This window comes from Ceratina calcarata, unplaced genomic scaffold (assembly GCF_001652005.2).
Source record: "Ceratina calcarata isolate Rehan_Ccalc_2016 unplaced genomic scaffold, ASM165200v1 scaffold127.2, whole genome shotgun sequence".
Lineage (NCBI taxonomy): Eukaryota > Metazoa > Arthropoda > Insecta > Hymenoptera > Apidae > Ceratina > Ceratina calcarata.
Window position 1 is genome coordinate 474,020 of NW_017133727.1, and position 17,124 is coordinate 491,143.

At 47.8% G+C, this 17,124-nt stretch overlaps 1 protein-coding gene and 1 long non-coding RNA gene across 8 annotated transcripts in view; one reads left to right on the forward strand and one right to left on the reverse strand.

Annotated features, from left to right (window-relative positions):
* The window catches only part of Eip74EF (Ecdysone-induced protein E74), a 132,635-nt gene that overhangs the window by 86,534 nt on the left and 28,977 nt on the right, over positions 1-17,124 (forward strand). For all 7 annotated transcript variants that reach the window (XM_026816146.1, XM_026816144.1, XM_026816149.1 and 4 more), the window contains one exon: positions 16,637-16,894. In XM_026816146.1, coding sequence (XP_026671947.1) covers positions 16,637-16,894 — 258 coding nt within the window. The remainder of the gene's footprint in view (positions 1-16,636; positions 16,895-17,124) is intronic.
* Positions 1-17,124, reverse strand: part of LOC113464730 (uncharacterized) — an 85,154-nt gene that overhangs the window by 38,401 nt on the left and 29,629 nt on the right. The window lies entirely within an intron of this gene.

The following is a 17,124-nucleotide window of genomic DNA, read 5'->3' on the forward strand; positions in this document are numbered from 1 at the left end:
GATAAATAATCGAGTTACGTTACGATTTTTTATTATTTCCTCTCGATAGGTGTGACATTTTCTAAGATGTTTTTTTAAATCCTAATATCAATTGATACGATAGGCTTATCTATTTTGTAAAGGGGGGACATTAGGGAAAACGTTCTAACCCTTTGAAGAACACGACTCGTTCGCCCCAGCAGGGGGGCTTCTTTCCCCTGGAGATTCTAATAGTCTAATAACGGAGGGACTGCAGGCGTGGCCCTTCGAGGGTGAGGAGAAAGTGGATTTTCGAAAAATTTCTCTCATTTTTCATTTTCGTCACAGTACCTCGTTGGGGATTCGAGCTCCACGTGGCCTCACGGACTTTTCCTCGCCCGAGATGGTTTTTCAACTTTCACCGATTCCACGGTTACACATGTTTTCTAGTCAAATTTGCCCGTGAACTTGCCTTGCTGAAAGAACGCATATTTTTAGGGTTCACGGCAGATGTCCTTAAACCAACACGCAGGTAAATTCTTCTCAGAAAACAGAAGTTATTAGACGGCAACACTGTTTTCGATACACACTTTGTCCTCGTTGTTTCGGTAAAAGAAAAAAACCTTGTAAAAAGTGCTCGGCGCATAAAAAGCGTCCCGGCAAAAAAGGTAGCTCGTTCGTCAGTCAGAACACCAACGCTTTTTGCGGCAGTTCTTCCTGTTGTAAAAACGCCAGACTCAGTCTTTTTAGATGATAAAAAGAAACCATTTCTTTCTCGAAACCCTTTCCCCGGTCTCCGTACGGTACACGACATAGTTATTGCAGTTAGAAATAGAACTCTTCCTTTAGAAGAGCGCAACGATTCGTTCTCTCTATCTAGCTGCCACTGTCCATACGAGGTGGTCGGTCTTTTTCAATAAGAACCGGGAAAAAAGAAGTTTATAAGGGACGAAGAAAGAGAAATATTCGGCCGGCAGGCATTTTAAAGTTTACCTTTGGTGGTAGCAGCCCGTTGGCTTCTGCGGTATTTCCCTCGGTTACCGTGGCACCCGGAAAAACTTTCAAAACCTTTCACGGCACAGGTAGCCGATGCGGTGGACGGATTATAAATTCACCTCTTATGACAACCCGGATTCTTGGTCGTGTTTTAATCGTCGCGGAGATCGAATGCCCGATGGCGGTACGAGTGGAACGGATACCACGGAGAGAGACAAACAGGCGGGGCGATTTCCGTCGGACGTTAATCGGTCGGTACGATTATTCTGGCCGTTTCGAGAGGATATATCGAGCGACGCGACCTACCTATCCACGGTTAATTAAAAGCTCTCGGAGTCCTCGGCCGAGGATGATGATTCGACGCCGCGCCGAGCACCGGAGAGTGCAGGAACGGCTTATTAATATTTTATCCGATAAAAACGGTGCCGCGGCACAACGGTGATCGGGAGCGTGCCAATAAACGACGACGGAAAGAGCGCGTTTTATCGGTGTACCCCGACTACTCGGTCAACCGGTTGCAGATAAGTGGGAGTAATACATCAGATCGGACGAAATTACGTGTCCGTTGGCTCGATATTTATTACGACAGCGTTTACGGGTCGATTCGATGACGATGATCAGAGAAAAGATCATCCCTTTGGTCTCCTACTTCGCTTCGTCTCCTGTCGAGCAGCGACTAGTTAAACACGTGGTAAAGAGAAAGATTCTTTCGATCCGTGGAAGAGGTGAAAGGAGAGAGACGAGAAGCTGGAGGATCATCTGCGTTACTATACTATAAAAGAGTCGAGGGAGGCACGCAACAGAAGATATATAATGGTTAGCAAGCAGAGGAGGAGAAAAGGATAATTCCAGCTTTTAAATCACTCCAAGTGAATTCGAGCGGACGTTCTCTCCGTCTTCCTCTCTTTCCGTCCATCCTCTCCTTTCGCGAGAGTGGCTCGCCACGCGGAGAGGAAGACAGATTACTTCCGGCTCCGGTCTCTTCTTCTACCTTCGAGAAAAAGGGACGAGGGATGTCGCGGGGAGGGAGAGAAACGGAGAGAGAGAAACAGTCCGCCGCTGGGTTAATCAGGAAATGAAGACCCTTCGATCGGCCCGAGGGGGAAGAAAACAGTGTCTCTCGATCGAGCGACCGCCGCAGGGTTGATCGGGCAACGGGGGTTGCGAGATCGCTCTCGGTTCGACGCGAGACAACCAAAGAAACGACGATACGTCCTACGTGTACTAGACGAAACGCGAAAAAGAACGAGGAACCTCTGCCCCTCGTTTCTCAAGTGGACAGACCGTGCTAGATTTATCTTATCGTCGACGTACTTGTCTCTCGCGGACTCCTTGCGCCTCGACTCAGTTTTCGTGCAAATTAATGCCGCGTCGTTATCGACACCCGATCGCCTTTCATTCTTCAACACGTTCGGTCACACCCCGAATCCTCTGGAATCTCCGCGAATTTCTTCGTCGTTAGACTTTTTCCTAACTCTCACTCCTTTTACCGTGGAACGGCGCTACACTTTCACGTCGGTTGACGATTCGCTCGACGATTCTCGGACGCGCGGGAAAGAGAGCGTTCTCTTCTCTCGAACTTTGTCATTGTTTGAATGTTGATAAGCGGCGACGGTTTCGCACTCGCTCGGCCGCGGCCGCTTGCTTCTTCTTCCTCCCTCTTCTGTGCTACGCTGTTGCCGAGGGACGGCCGTACATCGAGGCGATATATGGAAACCGGCGGTGGCTGTATTTAAATAGCCGGCGACGATGCTTCGAGGAAGCGAGCTGACTCATTGTAATTCAGGATATTGGCCCGGCGAGGAAGGAAGGACTAACTTCCTGTCTGCGGTCACCCTCCTTTGTACCTTATTCTCTGTCTAGGCATTCCACGGCGACACCGCCTTTTTCCACCTTTCCCTTCCTTCGGATCCTTGGCTAATCGCCTGAATGCTAAATGAACGCATCTCGATATCTCGCTTAATTTTCTCGGAACTAATTCTCAAATCGACATCCGATAATTTCATACGTTCTCTAACTCTTTGATAACGTTTCGTAGTTGCGATGAAATTCTGCGTTCATTTCGTTTATAACGTTATTCCGCGACGAACAGGGGCCTTGAAACGTACAAACGAATTTTACATCGAAACTAATTGGCCTGACTTTCACGGTTCACGAAGTTGCAGGGAAAATTCTCTCTCCCCGTCCGGCGCTCATAGAAAGTTGAATTAGTGGAACGCCGCTCTGCGTACTGCGTCGCAGTCTCTGCGATGGTTTTAGATATTTTTTTTATATCCTAGACCCTTTCTTCATTATTCTTGTGGAAGAACGAACGTTGGCGTTCTCCTCGGTGAAAGATTCTTACGTTAGAACATCTCCTTCGAGTGTATAGAGAAACTCGTGTAAAAAGGAAAGTTAAAAACGGAGTTAAAGGCTGATTTCGCACGAGATCCGTGCGCGATAGGCTGGTTGGTCCGGAATCGTGTTCAAACAGCTGCGAAACTGACCTACACCCGATCGATGTTGACCACCGACGAAAGGAAACGCCAAGTGGAATGATACGCCATGATATGATATAATAGAACAACATGTCGTAATATCAGGCAAAGATCTTGCTTATAATTAGCTGTGTAAACGAATCATTATCAGGATTACGTATAAACAATAACAGGCGCTTAATATGCCATCGTAAAGACTACTCAACGTAATTAAGAAACAAATAACACGACTTAGTGAAAAGAAATGTGACCTGGTTACGATAACGATTACGTGTCATAGACAGAAGTGACTTACGTCGACCGAATTTAAATTCATGCGTTCCATCCTATCTCGACGTGATATTCAAACGCGGAGTCGTCTTCCCGGCGGAGAACGCAAAATCTGCACGCGCGCAGTCTCGACTTCTCCCGCTCTCTCGCGGGAAACTCATTTTTTTTTATTTATTTTTTTTTTATAGCCTCGTCCGCGCGGGGCTGGAAGAAAGTTCTCGCCGGGACACACGAGCGAGCAGCGATCCCTATTTTTTTTTCCTCCTTGAAACGAAGGCGGTTTCTTGGTCCGTCTTTGACGAAGGGGATGATCACCCTTCTCTGACGTGTCGGCCTTTCCGCACCGGGTCCACCCTTTTATCCGCGCGGCGTGGTCTCACGCCTCACGAATTTCCTCTCCGTCCAGTCGGGATCGATTTCCCGCGGCATTTTCCACGCCGATCGGCCCGGAAGAGAGCCACCGAGGGCGGGAGTGGAGAACGTGCGGAAAAAAGAGAGAGAGAGAGAGAGAGAGAGAGACAGACAGAGAGACAGGGAAGAGGGGGTGAAGGACGTGCCGTAGGCGGTCGCAATAGGAAAACTGGGGTAGACTGTCCTTGTGCTCTTGGGTGGTTATTGGAACGTTGGCACGGAGACGCTTACCTTCGTCTACCGGGTGTCCCAATTGCAGAGACGCTTGACACTTGGCACGTATGCCGGTTAATGAAAGTGGAGCGTGATCCTTCGTAAAAATAGAGGAATAATATGCAACGCGGTACTCGATCGATCGTTCGACCGATCGACGGGGGGCCGATCGATCGACCCGTCCGGAACCTCGATAAATTTAAGCCCCGTCCTACGTCTCATTCGGATCGCATCGAGAACAGCGTCAGGATCTGCGTTTTGTTTAACGCTCGGTTTTATATCCCGCTCGTCTCGCGGAAATTGAATTCCGAGCTAACGATCGCTGACATCCAATATAAGAAACTAGATCAGCGAGCACACGGAACGTTTAAAAGTGTAGCGCGAGTCACGGACGCACAATAGGACAGATATTGTTGGCAAGGTTACAGCCACCAACTATGGGGCCGGGAATTAACGAAATTTGCCTCTCTCAAAGTCGATTGCGGAAACGTGATAGCTATATCACTCGATCGACGTTACGGTACAGAGAACGGTGCACGTTTAAACAACCCGCAGCTTCTCAATGGGAGATGGTTGAGCTCTGCTTCTCCAGAAGTAATTCACCTCACCTTGACACAATCGCGTCGCGCAATTTTTACGCTCGAATTGGAAGGAAGGGGCCGACGTTAAATCGTCCGCGACTCTCTTTCGCCGATTGCGAGCCACGCGTCGAGAAGAAACATCGATTCCGATGAAACCGGGAGCGAACGCGCCTTCACGGAGATCTCGTGAGATCGTCTCGAGACAGCTCGCGCTCGTAGGTCGAATCCGGAGAGCGGGTGTGCACGTGGAAGCAGAGCAATTACCGGCGTTATCGGTAGCATCGTCGGTCGAAAGAGACACCCCGTAGAGACGATCGATATCTCGCACAAGGGGCGCATTAATTATCAACGTGACTGCGATACCACCGGCACTGGAAGAATCACTCGGAAGCTGAGCGATTAATTAGCCATCGTAACCGCATTATTAATCCCGAAGCCCGCGGGGAGGCTCGCGTTCCGCGATCATCCGCAGCGGAGCAGAGATACCGATTCCTTCGCCTCGATTGGCCCTCGCCTCGATATCGGATCGATAGCTGCAAATGTTTTAATGCAGTCGTAGCCTGGAGCTGCTGGTCTTTGCGTGTAAGCGGCGCGCTAGACGCCTAAATAGTAAAATGAATGGCGGAATAACGAGAGAGGCTATTCAGCATTCTGGGCAAGAGCAGCATTGAACGACCTCGGAGGAATCTAATCTCAATATTTATAACAGCCGCGTCTGGTTTCACAGTACGTAACGGGTTTTCTGTCAAAATATCCGCCCGGAATAACAACGCGGGCGGCGATTGTAAATTTTAACGAGCAATAGATGCATTGTGTGACCCGATCGACGCGACGTCGACGATCGGTGGTCACGGCGCGGTAGCCACCCTTCCACGTCGGTGTCCCAATTAACGATCTTTAAATAGACCGCGGGCAAACTTCGCTCCATTCAGGTTTGAATTACACCGATTACCCTATCGAAATTAAATTCGAACCTTCGAGATTTATTTCGCTTCATGAATAACGCGAAGCTTTACGTAACTGAATCTCGTTTACAACTTTTTTTCACGAGGTTTAATTAGAGTACGCGGGATAAACATACGTGTTCTCGTTCGGATTTGACTTCTTCGAGATTCGCTGAGAGGGTCAAGGCGAAGAATTCAGCTTGTTTCGTACCTGACCAAGCTGGCCAATGAAAGAGGCTCGAGTCTCGCTGTGAAAGCGATGGAAAATCTCCGAAGGGGACCGTCGTTTCACGCGACGGAATGAACGAAACACCCGCTAGATATGCGTCGAAGCGAAGGAAAGGAACGGCACGGCTCGTTAGAAGAAGAGAGGAGAGAAGAGGCGGGTTCGATCGCTCGGTATAGGTACGCGAACGGTACATAGAGGAAGAGCAGCGCGCTCGTTGAATGCACCAGCCCTGACCTACATAGTAAAGCGTGTTGTGGGCTAGGCGAGCCTACGCTAGAGCTACCTAGACTATTATAGCAACGAGGTGTAGGGTATGCCCCTCTGCTCGCGTACATCTCTCACTGGCGCAAGCGGCCGCGTGGGCAAATGCGAAATCGCGTAATCGGGTTCACGTTCTTTTCTTCTCTATTTTCCGCTGCTAATTGTGGAACAATCGAAACTATCAGTTTCTTGCACGGTCTTTTATACCGCCGCGAACTCGTCTCTATCTTTGGCATTTCTTTGATGTTTATTTTCTTCCGACTCTCGACACTTACACGTCGATTTATATCCTACATTTTTACATCGTTGATCGATTCAACGATCAAAGACGTCTCCTCGGAAACTCGACGTTGGATTTTTTTCTATTCAAGTTTTTCAACCGGGCCACGCGATAGTCGACCATTATCTGGCCAACCGGGAACGTTACGAGGTAAAGTCAGATAGCAGAAATCCGAACGAAAATCATTCGCGTACAATGGGAACGGGGATCGCCGATAAGGTATTGAGTGCGAGCCGAACCAGGCGCTTCGCCGATAAGCCGTCGGCGATCAGAAAAATTGAAACTAAGTATAATGACCGATAGTTTGCCAGTTAACCGGCCGTTACAGCGAGGCACACACACAGCCGCGTATAGGGCCGCGTGTTCACCGTTATTATATCATCTCGCGGACAGTGCTACGGGCAGTTTATACGTTATGTAATAGGCAGAACGCGCGAGCACCGCGCGGCTCGTACTTATGTGAGACGAGAAGCTCATTACCCGGCCCGGTCTTGTTACACAATAGCCCGATTACGGGCAGAACGAGAGTACTATTTTCTAATCAAATCCTAAGTAGAATCTGTCGTTTGTCCCGCGCGCCTTCACGCCGCGTCACGTTTTACTATGCGGATTCCAAAGCGTTTCATCCGTCCATCTCCGGTTCTGCGTGGTGTTCCTGGCCACCAGCGCAGTCCTTGACACCTTTTTCCGCCTTCCCTCTTCTGGTCGCATTCTCGTTGCTCGCTCGTCGACGAATTAACGCCGCAGACCTCGACCCGGCAAACTGACCACTGACATTTCCGACGAATACCCGATTCCGCCGCGTTTTACGTTTCTCTCGAATTATGCATGCGTTACAGTTAAATCCTGCACAAGTTATGGTCGCATCTCGTCGTACGCGTTTTATTCTCAAAAAATATAAGAGACAGGAGATACTGAAGACTGGATATATTTTTTGCGCTCCATTATGTTTTTAGATCACGATGTGAATTATTATTGGAGAACCGTGTGGATGAAATGAGAAATTGGAAAAGGGTTGACCGTATAGATATCGATCGAAAGGTTTCGATTTTCGCCGCGACCGAGTGGGGAGAGACGGTGAAAAGAAAGTCCACGAAATTCCAGCTTGGGGACACGTATTCCTTTAAATCGCGTTACGCAATTAAGAAATTAGATTCTTCGCCATTAGGTTGCGCAACACGCCTTTAACGGGTCCCGTAGCTGTTCCTAAGGAGCCGACTGGATTGTTAATACCCGCGATAACGAAGTCCTTCGTTCCCTTTTTTCTTTCCCCTCTACCCTGGTCGATCGCCCCTTTTATCCAACCGGAAGAGTTTTCTCCGTGAAACTGTGCCTCGCGTCGTAGTAGTCCACGCTTTTTCTGTCCGACGCGACGACGCGTTCCATTCGAGAATTCCTCGAGATCGTGTTCGATCACCTGGCCGGGGAAAAATGACGAGCCGGGGTTTCACGTTATCCTGCGAGGAAACCGCAAGCACCGTCGGGTAGATAACGCTTAAAAGCATCGGAGGGACCATCTGGTCCAGCGCCGTCATCATCGTCCCTGTTGTAGCTTTTTTCCTCCGCCTACCTGAATCTTTACCCGTGAACCGTTAGACACGAAACATCGACCCTCGGAGAATAACCCAGTTTCTTTTCACGGACCTTTAACGGTACGTCCCGACGGCATTAACGAGGGTACCCACCCCCGTGAGAAAGGAATTTTCACCGGGATCGAAGGAACGACGCGTCGGTTTTCACCAATCGGTTGGGCAACGTCTCGTTTTGTTAACTTATCCGTCGTACCATCCGTTTGATCCGCTACTTTCTCTTTCTCTCGGCCGTCGGCTCAAGGATCTGTGTGTATACGTACGTATTTCCTACGCGATTCCACGAACGTGACACAGTTATCAGGAACGTCCGTGCATATAGATGTAATCGTTTAGATATTCCCTCCGCAACCTTTTCGACGACGTTACCTTTCCATAAAGATTTCTCAAACCTCGGCCGCGCAGCACCGGCTCGTTACCGTGTTCCCTTTTCATTTCGCATCGTCATCTTCCCTCTCTGTCTCTCAGCCGCGAATCGACGAGAGTCTTTCTTACGATCGGCGAGCACGTTGACACAGTTATACTCCGTACGCTCGTATAAACGTAATTCGGTATCCAGTAACGTTTTCGACGTCGTCCGTTCCTGGAGGATTTCTGAAAGCTCGGCGACTCGTTTACATATTCTCCTTCTCTCGGCTATCCTTTCGTCGACGAAAGGGAAGTGGGCGTGTGCGTGCTTGGACGATCCTGTCCTTAGAGCACAATGACGGCTGCTCCTCGACGCGAGAGACCATTCAGCCGTTCGAAATAGGTCAGGGACGCTCGCGGCGCAAGTCGTTTCCTCTTTCTCGAAGGAGGAAAGAGAAATGTCACGGTGAAACACGGCCGCCGGTACAGCGCAGTGGTACGTAGGTACATAACTCGGTGAAGAGGGTGCGTAGGTAGGTCGCGAATCCCTCGGCGGGTTTTCAAGGTTGCTGCCGTCGGAGAGGAGAAGAGAATCGACCAAGGGTGGCTCGCCTCCTCGTGTTTCGTTCCCGGTTGAATGGAACCTGGCGATGCCCCGACACACGAACGCGGGAGAGCAGCTCCGCCGATTATTCTCCGTGCTCTTCGCTCGCACGCCGCCATAGCGTAGAAGTGCACGCTTAACGGTGACCCACATTTCGCCCGGCTCTCGTTCACGAGCCTTTCGAATTGAGTAACTCGAATTACAAAGCGATAGGCCAGAGGCGAACAGCCCACGCACACCTGGACGTCTGAGGGAAGGGGGAACCGGGGCTCGGAGCAATTTGCTTGGAATTCATTTCCACGTGGAAACGGAATGGATCGGGTCGGCGGTTCGCTACGGCGACGCTGCTCGGTGGGACGCGCGCCGTTTCCGCGTAAAATTCCCTTTCGTTAGAACCGGCCGCCTTCGAGAAACGGCGCCCGCGCGCGCGCTCTCCTCTGGTAATTGAAACTCTGCTCGTTCCACTCTCGTGTTTCCGATCGCGTTCGAACTAAATCGTTTATCGCGCTCGTTTCTGTCGTTCTCAGTTTGCTCACGTACCTACAAACACCGATCATTATTTACTTTCCTTACGTTTCATTTTTCATTTCTCTGTTGCTGTAATCTCTCTGGGTAATAGATAGGATTGTTTGAGTCCAAAGCGTCGAGGAGGTGGATGGCTTCGTAACGAGATATTTTAATTGCAGTTCCAATAAACGTAAAATAAATATTTCGCGGTTCGATCCAATCGTGATGTACCTGTTCATGCAAAATGTTCACGTGTGGTGAACAAAGATGAGCTTAACTCGCTTTTCGATGTCGATTATAAACTCATGAGATGCGCATTTTACGCATTGCAATTCCGGGTATAGCCGCGTTGTGTAATTACCCAGTTCTCACAGTATTTCGAAACTGCCGTTTCAAAACATTTTTCTAAACGTAAATACGTATTGTCCATTTGTTGCATTACGACACGATCGATCAATGTTCATAGAATGACGCACGTTCATCGAATTTGGGTAATACTGGTGTAATATTTTCACGTTCCACGAATTCGAATCATTATTCGATCGTAATATTAAAAAGCGTGGCAGGTTCCAAAATGTATTTCGGCTGCAGCGAACGCTACTAAATTACGTAAAGAGCGAATTGGATATAAATCATATGCGCCGATTATATTTCATAATTAGAATTGGAAAGACGCGCGTAATGAGACTTACGCGGAATCGAACGAAGTTTCCTGTTTGGTCGGTAGTGTACGTAGCCAGCGATGGTTTCTCTCGTACGATAACGGCTGATCCTTTTACGCGAAACCACCCACACTCCGTGGCACGCTGACGTGATCGCGCGCGCGGGCGCACGGAACGGGCAGAAGCACTCTCGGTTTCGACGGAAGGGAAGTGGGTCGCGCACATACACGAAGCCGTGCGGTGGCGTCTCGACGAGCCGACGCGCCACGTCGCGTCGTTTCCGGTATCGAAATTTCCGGCTTTGCCAATTCGCGGATCCTACGACGACACGAATCATTCTTTCGCCTTCCCCCGACCTCGCGTCGATTAATTAAACTCGGATAATCGTCGTTTTCGAGCGAGGCTCTTCGCCGGCTAATATTATCTTCAACGAACTAGCCACGAGGAAATGATTAATTTATTTTGTTGTTCACGGATAAAAGTGATGATTGATCGGGGAATTTTTTCTGAGAGTCGTGGAATTGCGGTTTTTAATATTAACCGATTGTCCAAGGCCAACGATTACGAATGATGTTCCGCGAGAGGAGCTTGGTCTCAAGTTTCTACTTTCAAATTTTGAAATAGCTGGTTAGACACAGCGAGCGGAGAGAAACGTTAAACCGCGACTTTGCCACACGGATCGGAGCGAGTTGGAACTCGGTTCCTGGTTCCTTTTTACGTGACCCATGGATCCATAACGTTGTCGTCACGCCGTGTCGTTTTCGTCAGGCGGAAGCGTGGGAGTCACGAGTCAACGATCGCTTGGTTCAACTCTATCCTGACACAAAATTTATTTATTTATTTATTTATTTATTTATATTCACGGGTTGGAGAACCTTTAGGTATAAACAATGAGCAAGTATAGACAAACACAATATCTGTATAAAATTGTATATCTGCGATAAAAAAATACAAAGTATATCATAAAATAAGAAATGAATGAAAATCAGAGTACAAAACAATTGACAAAATATTACGAAAATCGAAACACGACACTTGATCGGCGAACGATTTAAATTTAAAAAAAACTAATAAAAGGCAGTCGCTTCGCGAATCGACGGTTTTGAGCTTCGGTGTCGATTTCCAACCTATCAGACGTCGTGACGCCGCCGTGAATTAAATATCGTCTAGGATGTTAATATTCAGAATCGCACGGATGAATTAATTGCTGGCAATTTGCTTGAGCATCGATCTATCACGAGCAGACGTGGTTGGGTCGCGAAACATTTTTCAACGCTCGATTCGATCCGAGCTGGATTGGGTCGGGATCCAAGCGAGAAAGTAAGTATGCCACCACGCGAAATTATATAACGCCACAAATAACGAATCAAAGCCAGCCGATTACACGGAACTAAAACAAACACCTTTGTATAGATTAAAGACCGAGTTATCTCTCGTCGCTTTTCGTTTTCAATTCCGGTTTCGCGTGTTCCGAGCGTTTCTCAAGTTTAGGCTTTTGGATCTTCTATACCGAAAGCTTCAAAATTTATCTGATGAAATTGTCTTTGCCTTCCCTTTTGCGTTCTTTCATAGCGAAATGCAGGGCCTGTCGAGAATAATTTTACCGGTATTTGCAGTCTTTTTTCAATCAAAAGACTAAATTACTTTCTGAATTCGTTTTGAATTTCTCTCGTACAAAATTGAATCTCGTGCATTTTTAAATCAGGCTGTCGACGCAACAAAGGGAACGTGTTCCGAAATCGTGACGCATTCGAAAAAGGGTTAATTACGGTTACTTTCGAGCCGTGATTTCCACCGTCTCCGAGATTACAACTACGTGCAGCTGCACCTGCGACTGCCATAAGGCAATAACTTTCTTCACGTTAGTCACTGAAACATCGATTCCCTGTACGTCACAGTACACCTTCATAATTCTTATAACGTATTATAAAGAATATGAGACAAATCGAGGTCTCTACGTCAACGACCGATACTATCAGATTGAACGTAATGAGAAACGCGATCTGGGAGTGTGTCGTTCTTTGGGCGATAGCTTCTTCTGTTCCTGAGATGTTTAATGCACAGGGCGATTGAACTATCCGGGTCATGAACGTCGTCGTGATCGCTGTAGCTAAATGTCAAACGCCTATAGTTCACTCAGCGCGAATTTCTCTTTTCCATCTTACGCAAAACAAAACCCATGAAATTGCTCCGACCCGAATTAAAAAATGTTTTCATCTCTCATAGAGATATTTTAATACGACCATTAAATATTTTGATTTGGATGGAAGGTACGATGAGACGAAGGTAATTATTACTTATATGAAGTCTTTAATTGTTTCGTCTACGCACATGTTTTCGCGTGTTCTATGCCGAAATGGAAAGTCGTTACGGTTGAATTCAGCGAACGCGAGCCGTGCTACATAGAAACAAAATTCCCATCGTGCAATCAACGTTCAGCTGACAGTGAGTCGGATTCGATGAAAATCGGTCACCTTTGCCGCCCCGGCACATTCGTAATTCGTGCGGGCCGCGTGATGTCACATAGAAAGAGAGAGTCGTTACCGTTACGCAATTGGCCGGCACACGGCGGAAAGGTGTGCGCGTGCGTCTCGCTCTCTGCGTGTACGCGACGAGAAAGTTGCGTGGTCCGAGCAAAACGCTGACCTTACGTACTGCGCGTGCACACGTGTGCGTGCGCGCGTATTTACGCCGGAATCATTTCGAGGCGAGCCCGATTGCCGCGTCGAGAGAGACGACGCGATGGAACGATCGATCGCGCTTGCTCTCCTCTCGCCCTCTCGGCGCCGCGCCGCGGTCTTTCGACACTCGCCTGGTAGCCCCGAGGAAGTGAGGAAACCGGAACAATGCGTACGGACGCAATGCTTCTTTTGCATATCCTGCCCGTTGGTTCTTTCGCAAAATCTTTAACCCTTTCACCGATACGCATTTGTCGAGAGATTGCAAAATCAACACGTTCATCGGTATCAAAGTGTTTTATTAAAGATCTACACGCGAACTTTGTTCAACTATATTCGAATATCAATTTTCATATAGGACACAGCACGCATTTCCTCCATTAACGACCCCGAGTCGTTTACTCTCGGGTTTTAGCTTCGCTTAATCACTTTACGTTTAATGAATCGCGAGAACACCTCGCCGCATAATAGCCGCGTACGTTCTGCTTTCTGTTATTATCAAACACGTGTATTCTCCGTTCCCGTATCCACCGATGGCGGAATAAATATCCTTCATATATAATAACGCCGTGTGTATAAAATGCGAGGCATTAACGCCGAAGCGTGTCGAGCCGTGCTTGCACAACCGTGATCGGGGGGGTACGCGGGGAATGTTGGGAATTCGACGGAACGAAACTCGAGAGCTGTTCGACGGTAACGAGTCGATGAAAGTAGATCGACACTGTCGATACGCCGGAAGCGAGTTACGTCGGCGGCTGAGAAGAGGAGGAGGGTAGGTCTGAAGGGTGAAAAACATCGGCGAAAATTCCACGGTTCTCGAAACGACCCGCGGCGCGGGGTTACACGCTCGGTCGATGCGGCTAGACGTTCGCCCTTCCCGAAGGCGAGCCAAGGTCGAGCAAGGTCGAACGCACCGGAACCACCAGTTCCTCGTTAACGAGCCGATGCCGAACGCCTCGGACAGTAATTAAAACGCTCGGGTCGATCGTAGGAAACCGATGCTCCGAGATCTCGTTCTGAGCTGCTGAACGTGGCGACTAACCCTCGGCAATCATTGGACTCGTGTTCCATCGTTCAACTCTTCATGGTTTGTCGACGGAGTCTGGTCGCCGCGGTCTGTGGTTAATCCTGGGTGTTAATTAGCTAAACATATAGCCTCGTAATGGGCCATAATTAATTTTCTCCCCGTGTCGTTAGGAAAAGTTCGCAGATTTTTTTTCCGTTTTTCCTCGACGGTAACGATCGCGTGGAACTTTTTCAGGATCCTCTCGGCGAGGGTGTTTTTTTACCTCGTGAAAAGTTAATGCCGACGGGGTACGTAACGACTCTGTGTCCGCGACAACCGCCACTCACGGGCGACTGCGAGAAGGAAATTCAGTTCCCGTGATACGGCGTGATTCGATGAACGAAATTGTGGTGCTCAAGAACGAGTCGGTGTTATTACGAACGGGGGAAAAAAATAAGTCTGCTTACAGGTAACAAGACGTTTATTTGCGACCTCGCAATCGTCGAAGAAGTCGACGAGCGTGCAGAAATAATTTAATGGTCGCGGCTGCGTATCCCGTCGGAGGAAGAACGCGTTTAATCTGAAATGCACCCTCAACGCCAGAGGCCTTCGTTAGGAGCGTGGTTCAGGGTTAACGGAGGTCAACGAGGTCCTTAAAGATCCGCCACCTTAAATACAATATTTCCTGGTTGCCGATTAAGACCGAAATCTCTCGTTTTTGGGGATCTTTTATAAAATGAGTTATGAGATTAAAACTTTAGCTTCTTGAAAGAAAGATCCCTGCTTATATTTTAATAACGGTTATAATTAAACCGCGGATTTTTACTCGAATTATCTAAGATATGTTCATGCCTCAATTTGCATTTTGGCAAAGGAAATTGTTGACACTATATATAAAATTTGAGCATACTGGTGTATCTTGTAAATGAATATAAATCCGCAGTCTGGTAATAATAATAATTTCATCGGTAGTAATAATATCTGTCAATTAAAGCTATTTAAGGTAATTAAGTCTCGTTAAAAATAGTTGAGCTAAAAGTTGGCTGTAACCGCGTCTCGTATCCGATCAGCTAGATCCAGTAAAAGTAAACGGTCGCGAGCTTTCTCCGGTTTGCAGGTCGGTAAAAGCTCGTCTATCCAATTTCACAGGAATCTCGCTTCCTATCTAATACGAGAGCTACGAAGGACAGTCTCGAGAAATTATAAACAGTCGTATTGGATATCGCGTGGGACCCGACGTCTATTTGGTGCTTGCGTCAGACTTCTGTCAATTGCGTCGTTGTAGAAAATTATGAGGGCGACGTCGAGTACCAGCTTCTTTGCCTCTACCCGACGTACTTCATTATTCCTGATTCTCAGTTGATTTTTTCGTTTCTTTTGGTTCTCCTCTCTATTGTCGACTCTTGCCTCGTTAATAAACAACGGGACGCGATTAATCGTTTTGCTCGTTGCCTTTACCGACGTCTAAACACGGTCATTAGATCCGTACACGATTATAATTTCCGATTCAATTCGAGAGCCAACGATGCTTATCGCAAGTCGGACTCTCGATGATCGACTTCCTCGAGAAACGCGGCTGCGTCCGGTCGAATTTCAACCTCGCTTCCGGTTCTCCCTGCTTTCTCGCGTTTGGCTGCTCTACATTCTGCGAGGATTCGATTTTGCGATCCGATTTCACGGGGAAAATTGCATCACGAACGTTCAGTTTCTCAGACTCGTCGAACCATATTTCCTTTCAACAAAAAAATTGACTTGCAGTTTTACAGATTCCGAGGAAAAATTCTGAAATCTACGCTCGACTCAGTAAAACGATGTTACATAATAAAAGGGATAATTCGTTGGTCTATTGCATTTATTAAGTTAAACTTAAAATCGAAACGTATTCGACGTGGCATTAAATCCCACCCTCGATTCTGTGGCATCGATGTTGTCATTGTTTTCTCACGGGACACTCAGACTCGTCTGGAGCGCAAACACCCGATTGCGCAACGATCTTTCTGATCGTTTAACCGTGTGGGCGCCGAAACGTAAACGCGATATCAAAAAAGGCAGTCGGTTCACTTTCATGTCCGATGGTTCCTCCTCCAAAGAGGCCAATAACGAATTACGAGCGCGGTACGCCGGAAGAGCAAGGACGAAACTGAAAAAAGGGAAGACAAGCAGCGGCCGCGTCGCAGTATGGAACGCCTCGATTTTCCACGGCGATTTTTCCTCGCTGCTGGTGCCACGAGAAATTGCTTAATGAAGCCGCGAGGTTGGCACTGCCTGAAAGGAAGGTAGAAACGTTGCAGTGGGTCAAGGAGAGACACCGGCTTTCACTTCCTCTCCGCAGTGCCGCGCTCTACCCCTCGCGAACACCTCCCATGCCCCTCTTTTCTTCTTTTTTTTCCTTCGCGCTTCCTTACGTCTTCTTAGCGCTACCGTTAGGGCGTTATTGATATACTCTCGAATCGCGATGAATTAAACAAACGAAAGCTATTGACTGAAGAATAAACTGCACCTTAGAATTATTCGAAAGATTTTTTCAAATAATTGTCAAGCTCTATTTTTCCGTCTTTTCGCATCGGTACGTCTAAAAGCGGGCAGAAATCTAACGTTCTCTTCGTGTTCGCGATGTTTCAGTGGACACAAGGGAGGTCCAACCGCATGATGCGAACGAGAAAGAGCAAATGGGTCTTGCGAGCGTGAAGGCAGAGCCAGGATCGACCGGCACGACGACGACCACCACGGGGACTCGTCTGTTGCACGGTATACTTTCTCAACATCCCCAGCAGCACGGTCTGGGGGTGCAAAATGGATACGGCCGCCACTTGGCCGGCCATGCTCAGATGGCCCAACCGCCGTACACCACTGCCACAATCGCCACCACCAGTACGCCAGGTCAGTCCTAACCAAAACTTGCGCATTTATTTATATACAGTGAAGTCAATAATTGTCAAAAATCAGTCGAGAAAATGTTGGACATATCTAAAGATGTCGAATACTTAAATTTCAAGCCAAAAATGGCCAGAATGAAATTTCATTAATCATAGCAACGTCAATCGATTAATAAAACTTTTTTTTACATTTAAGGTTGTATGCGCTTATACGAAACTGGCAATTGGATACAA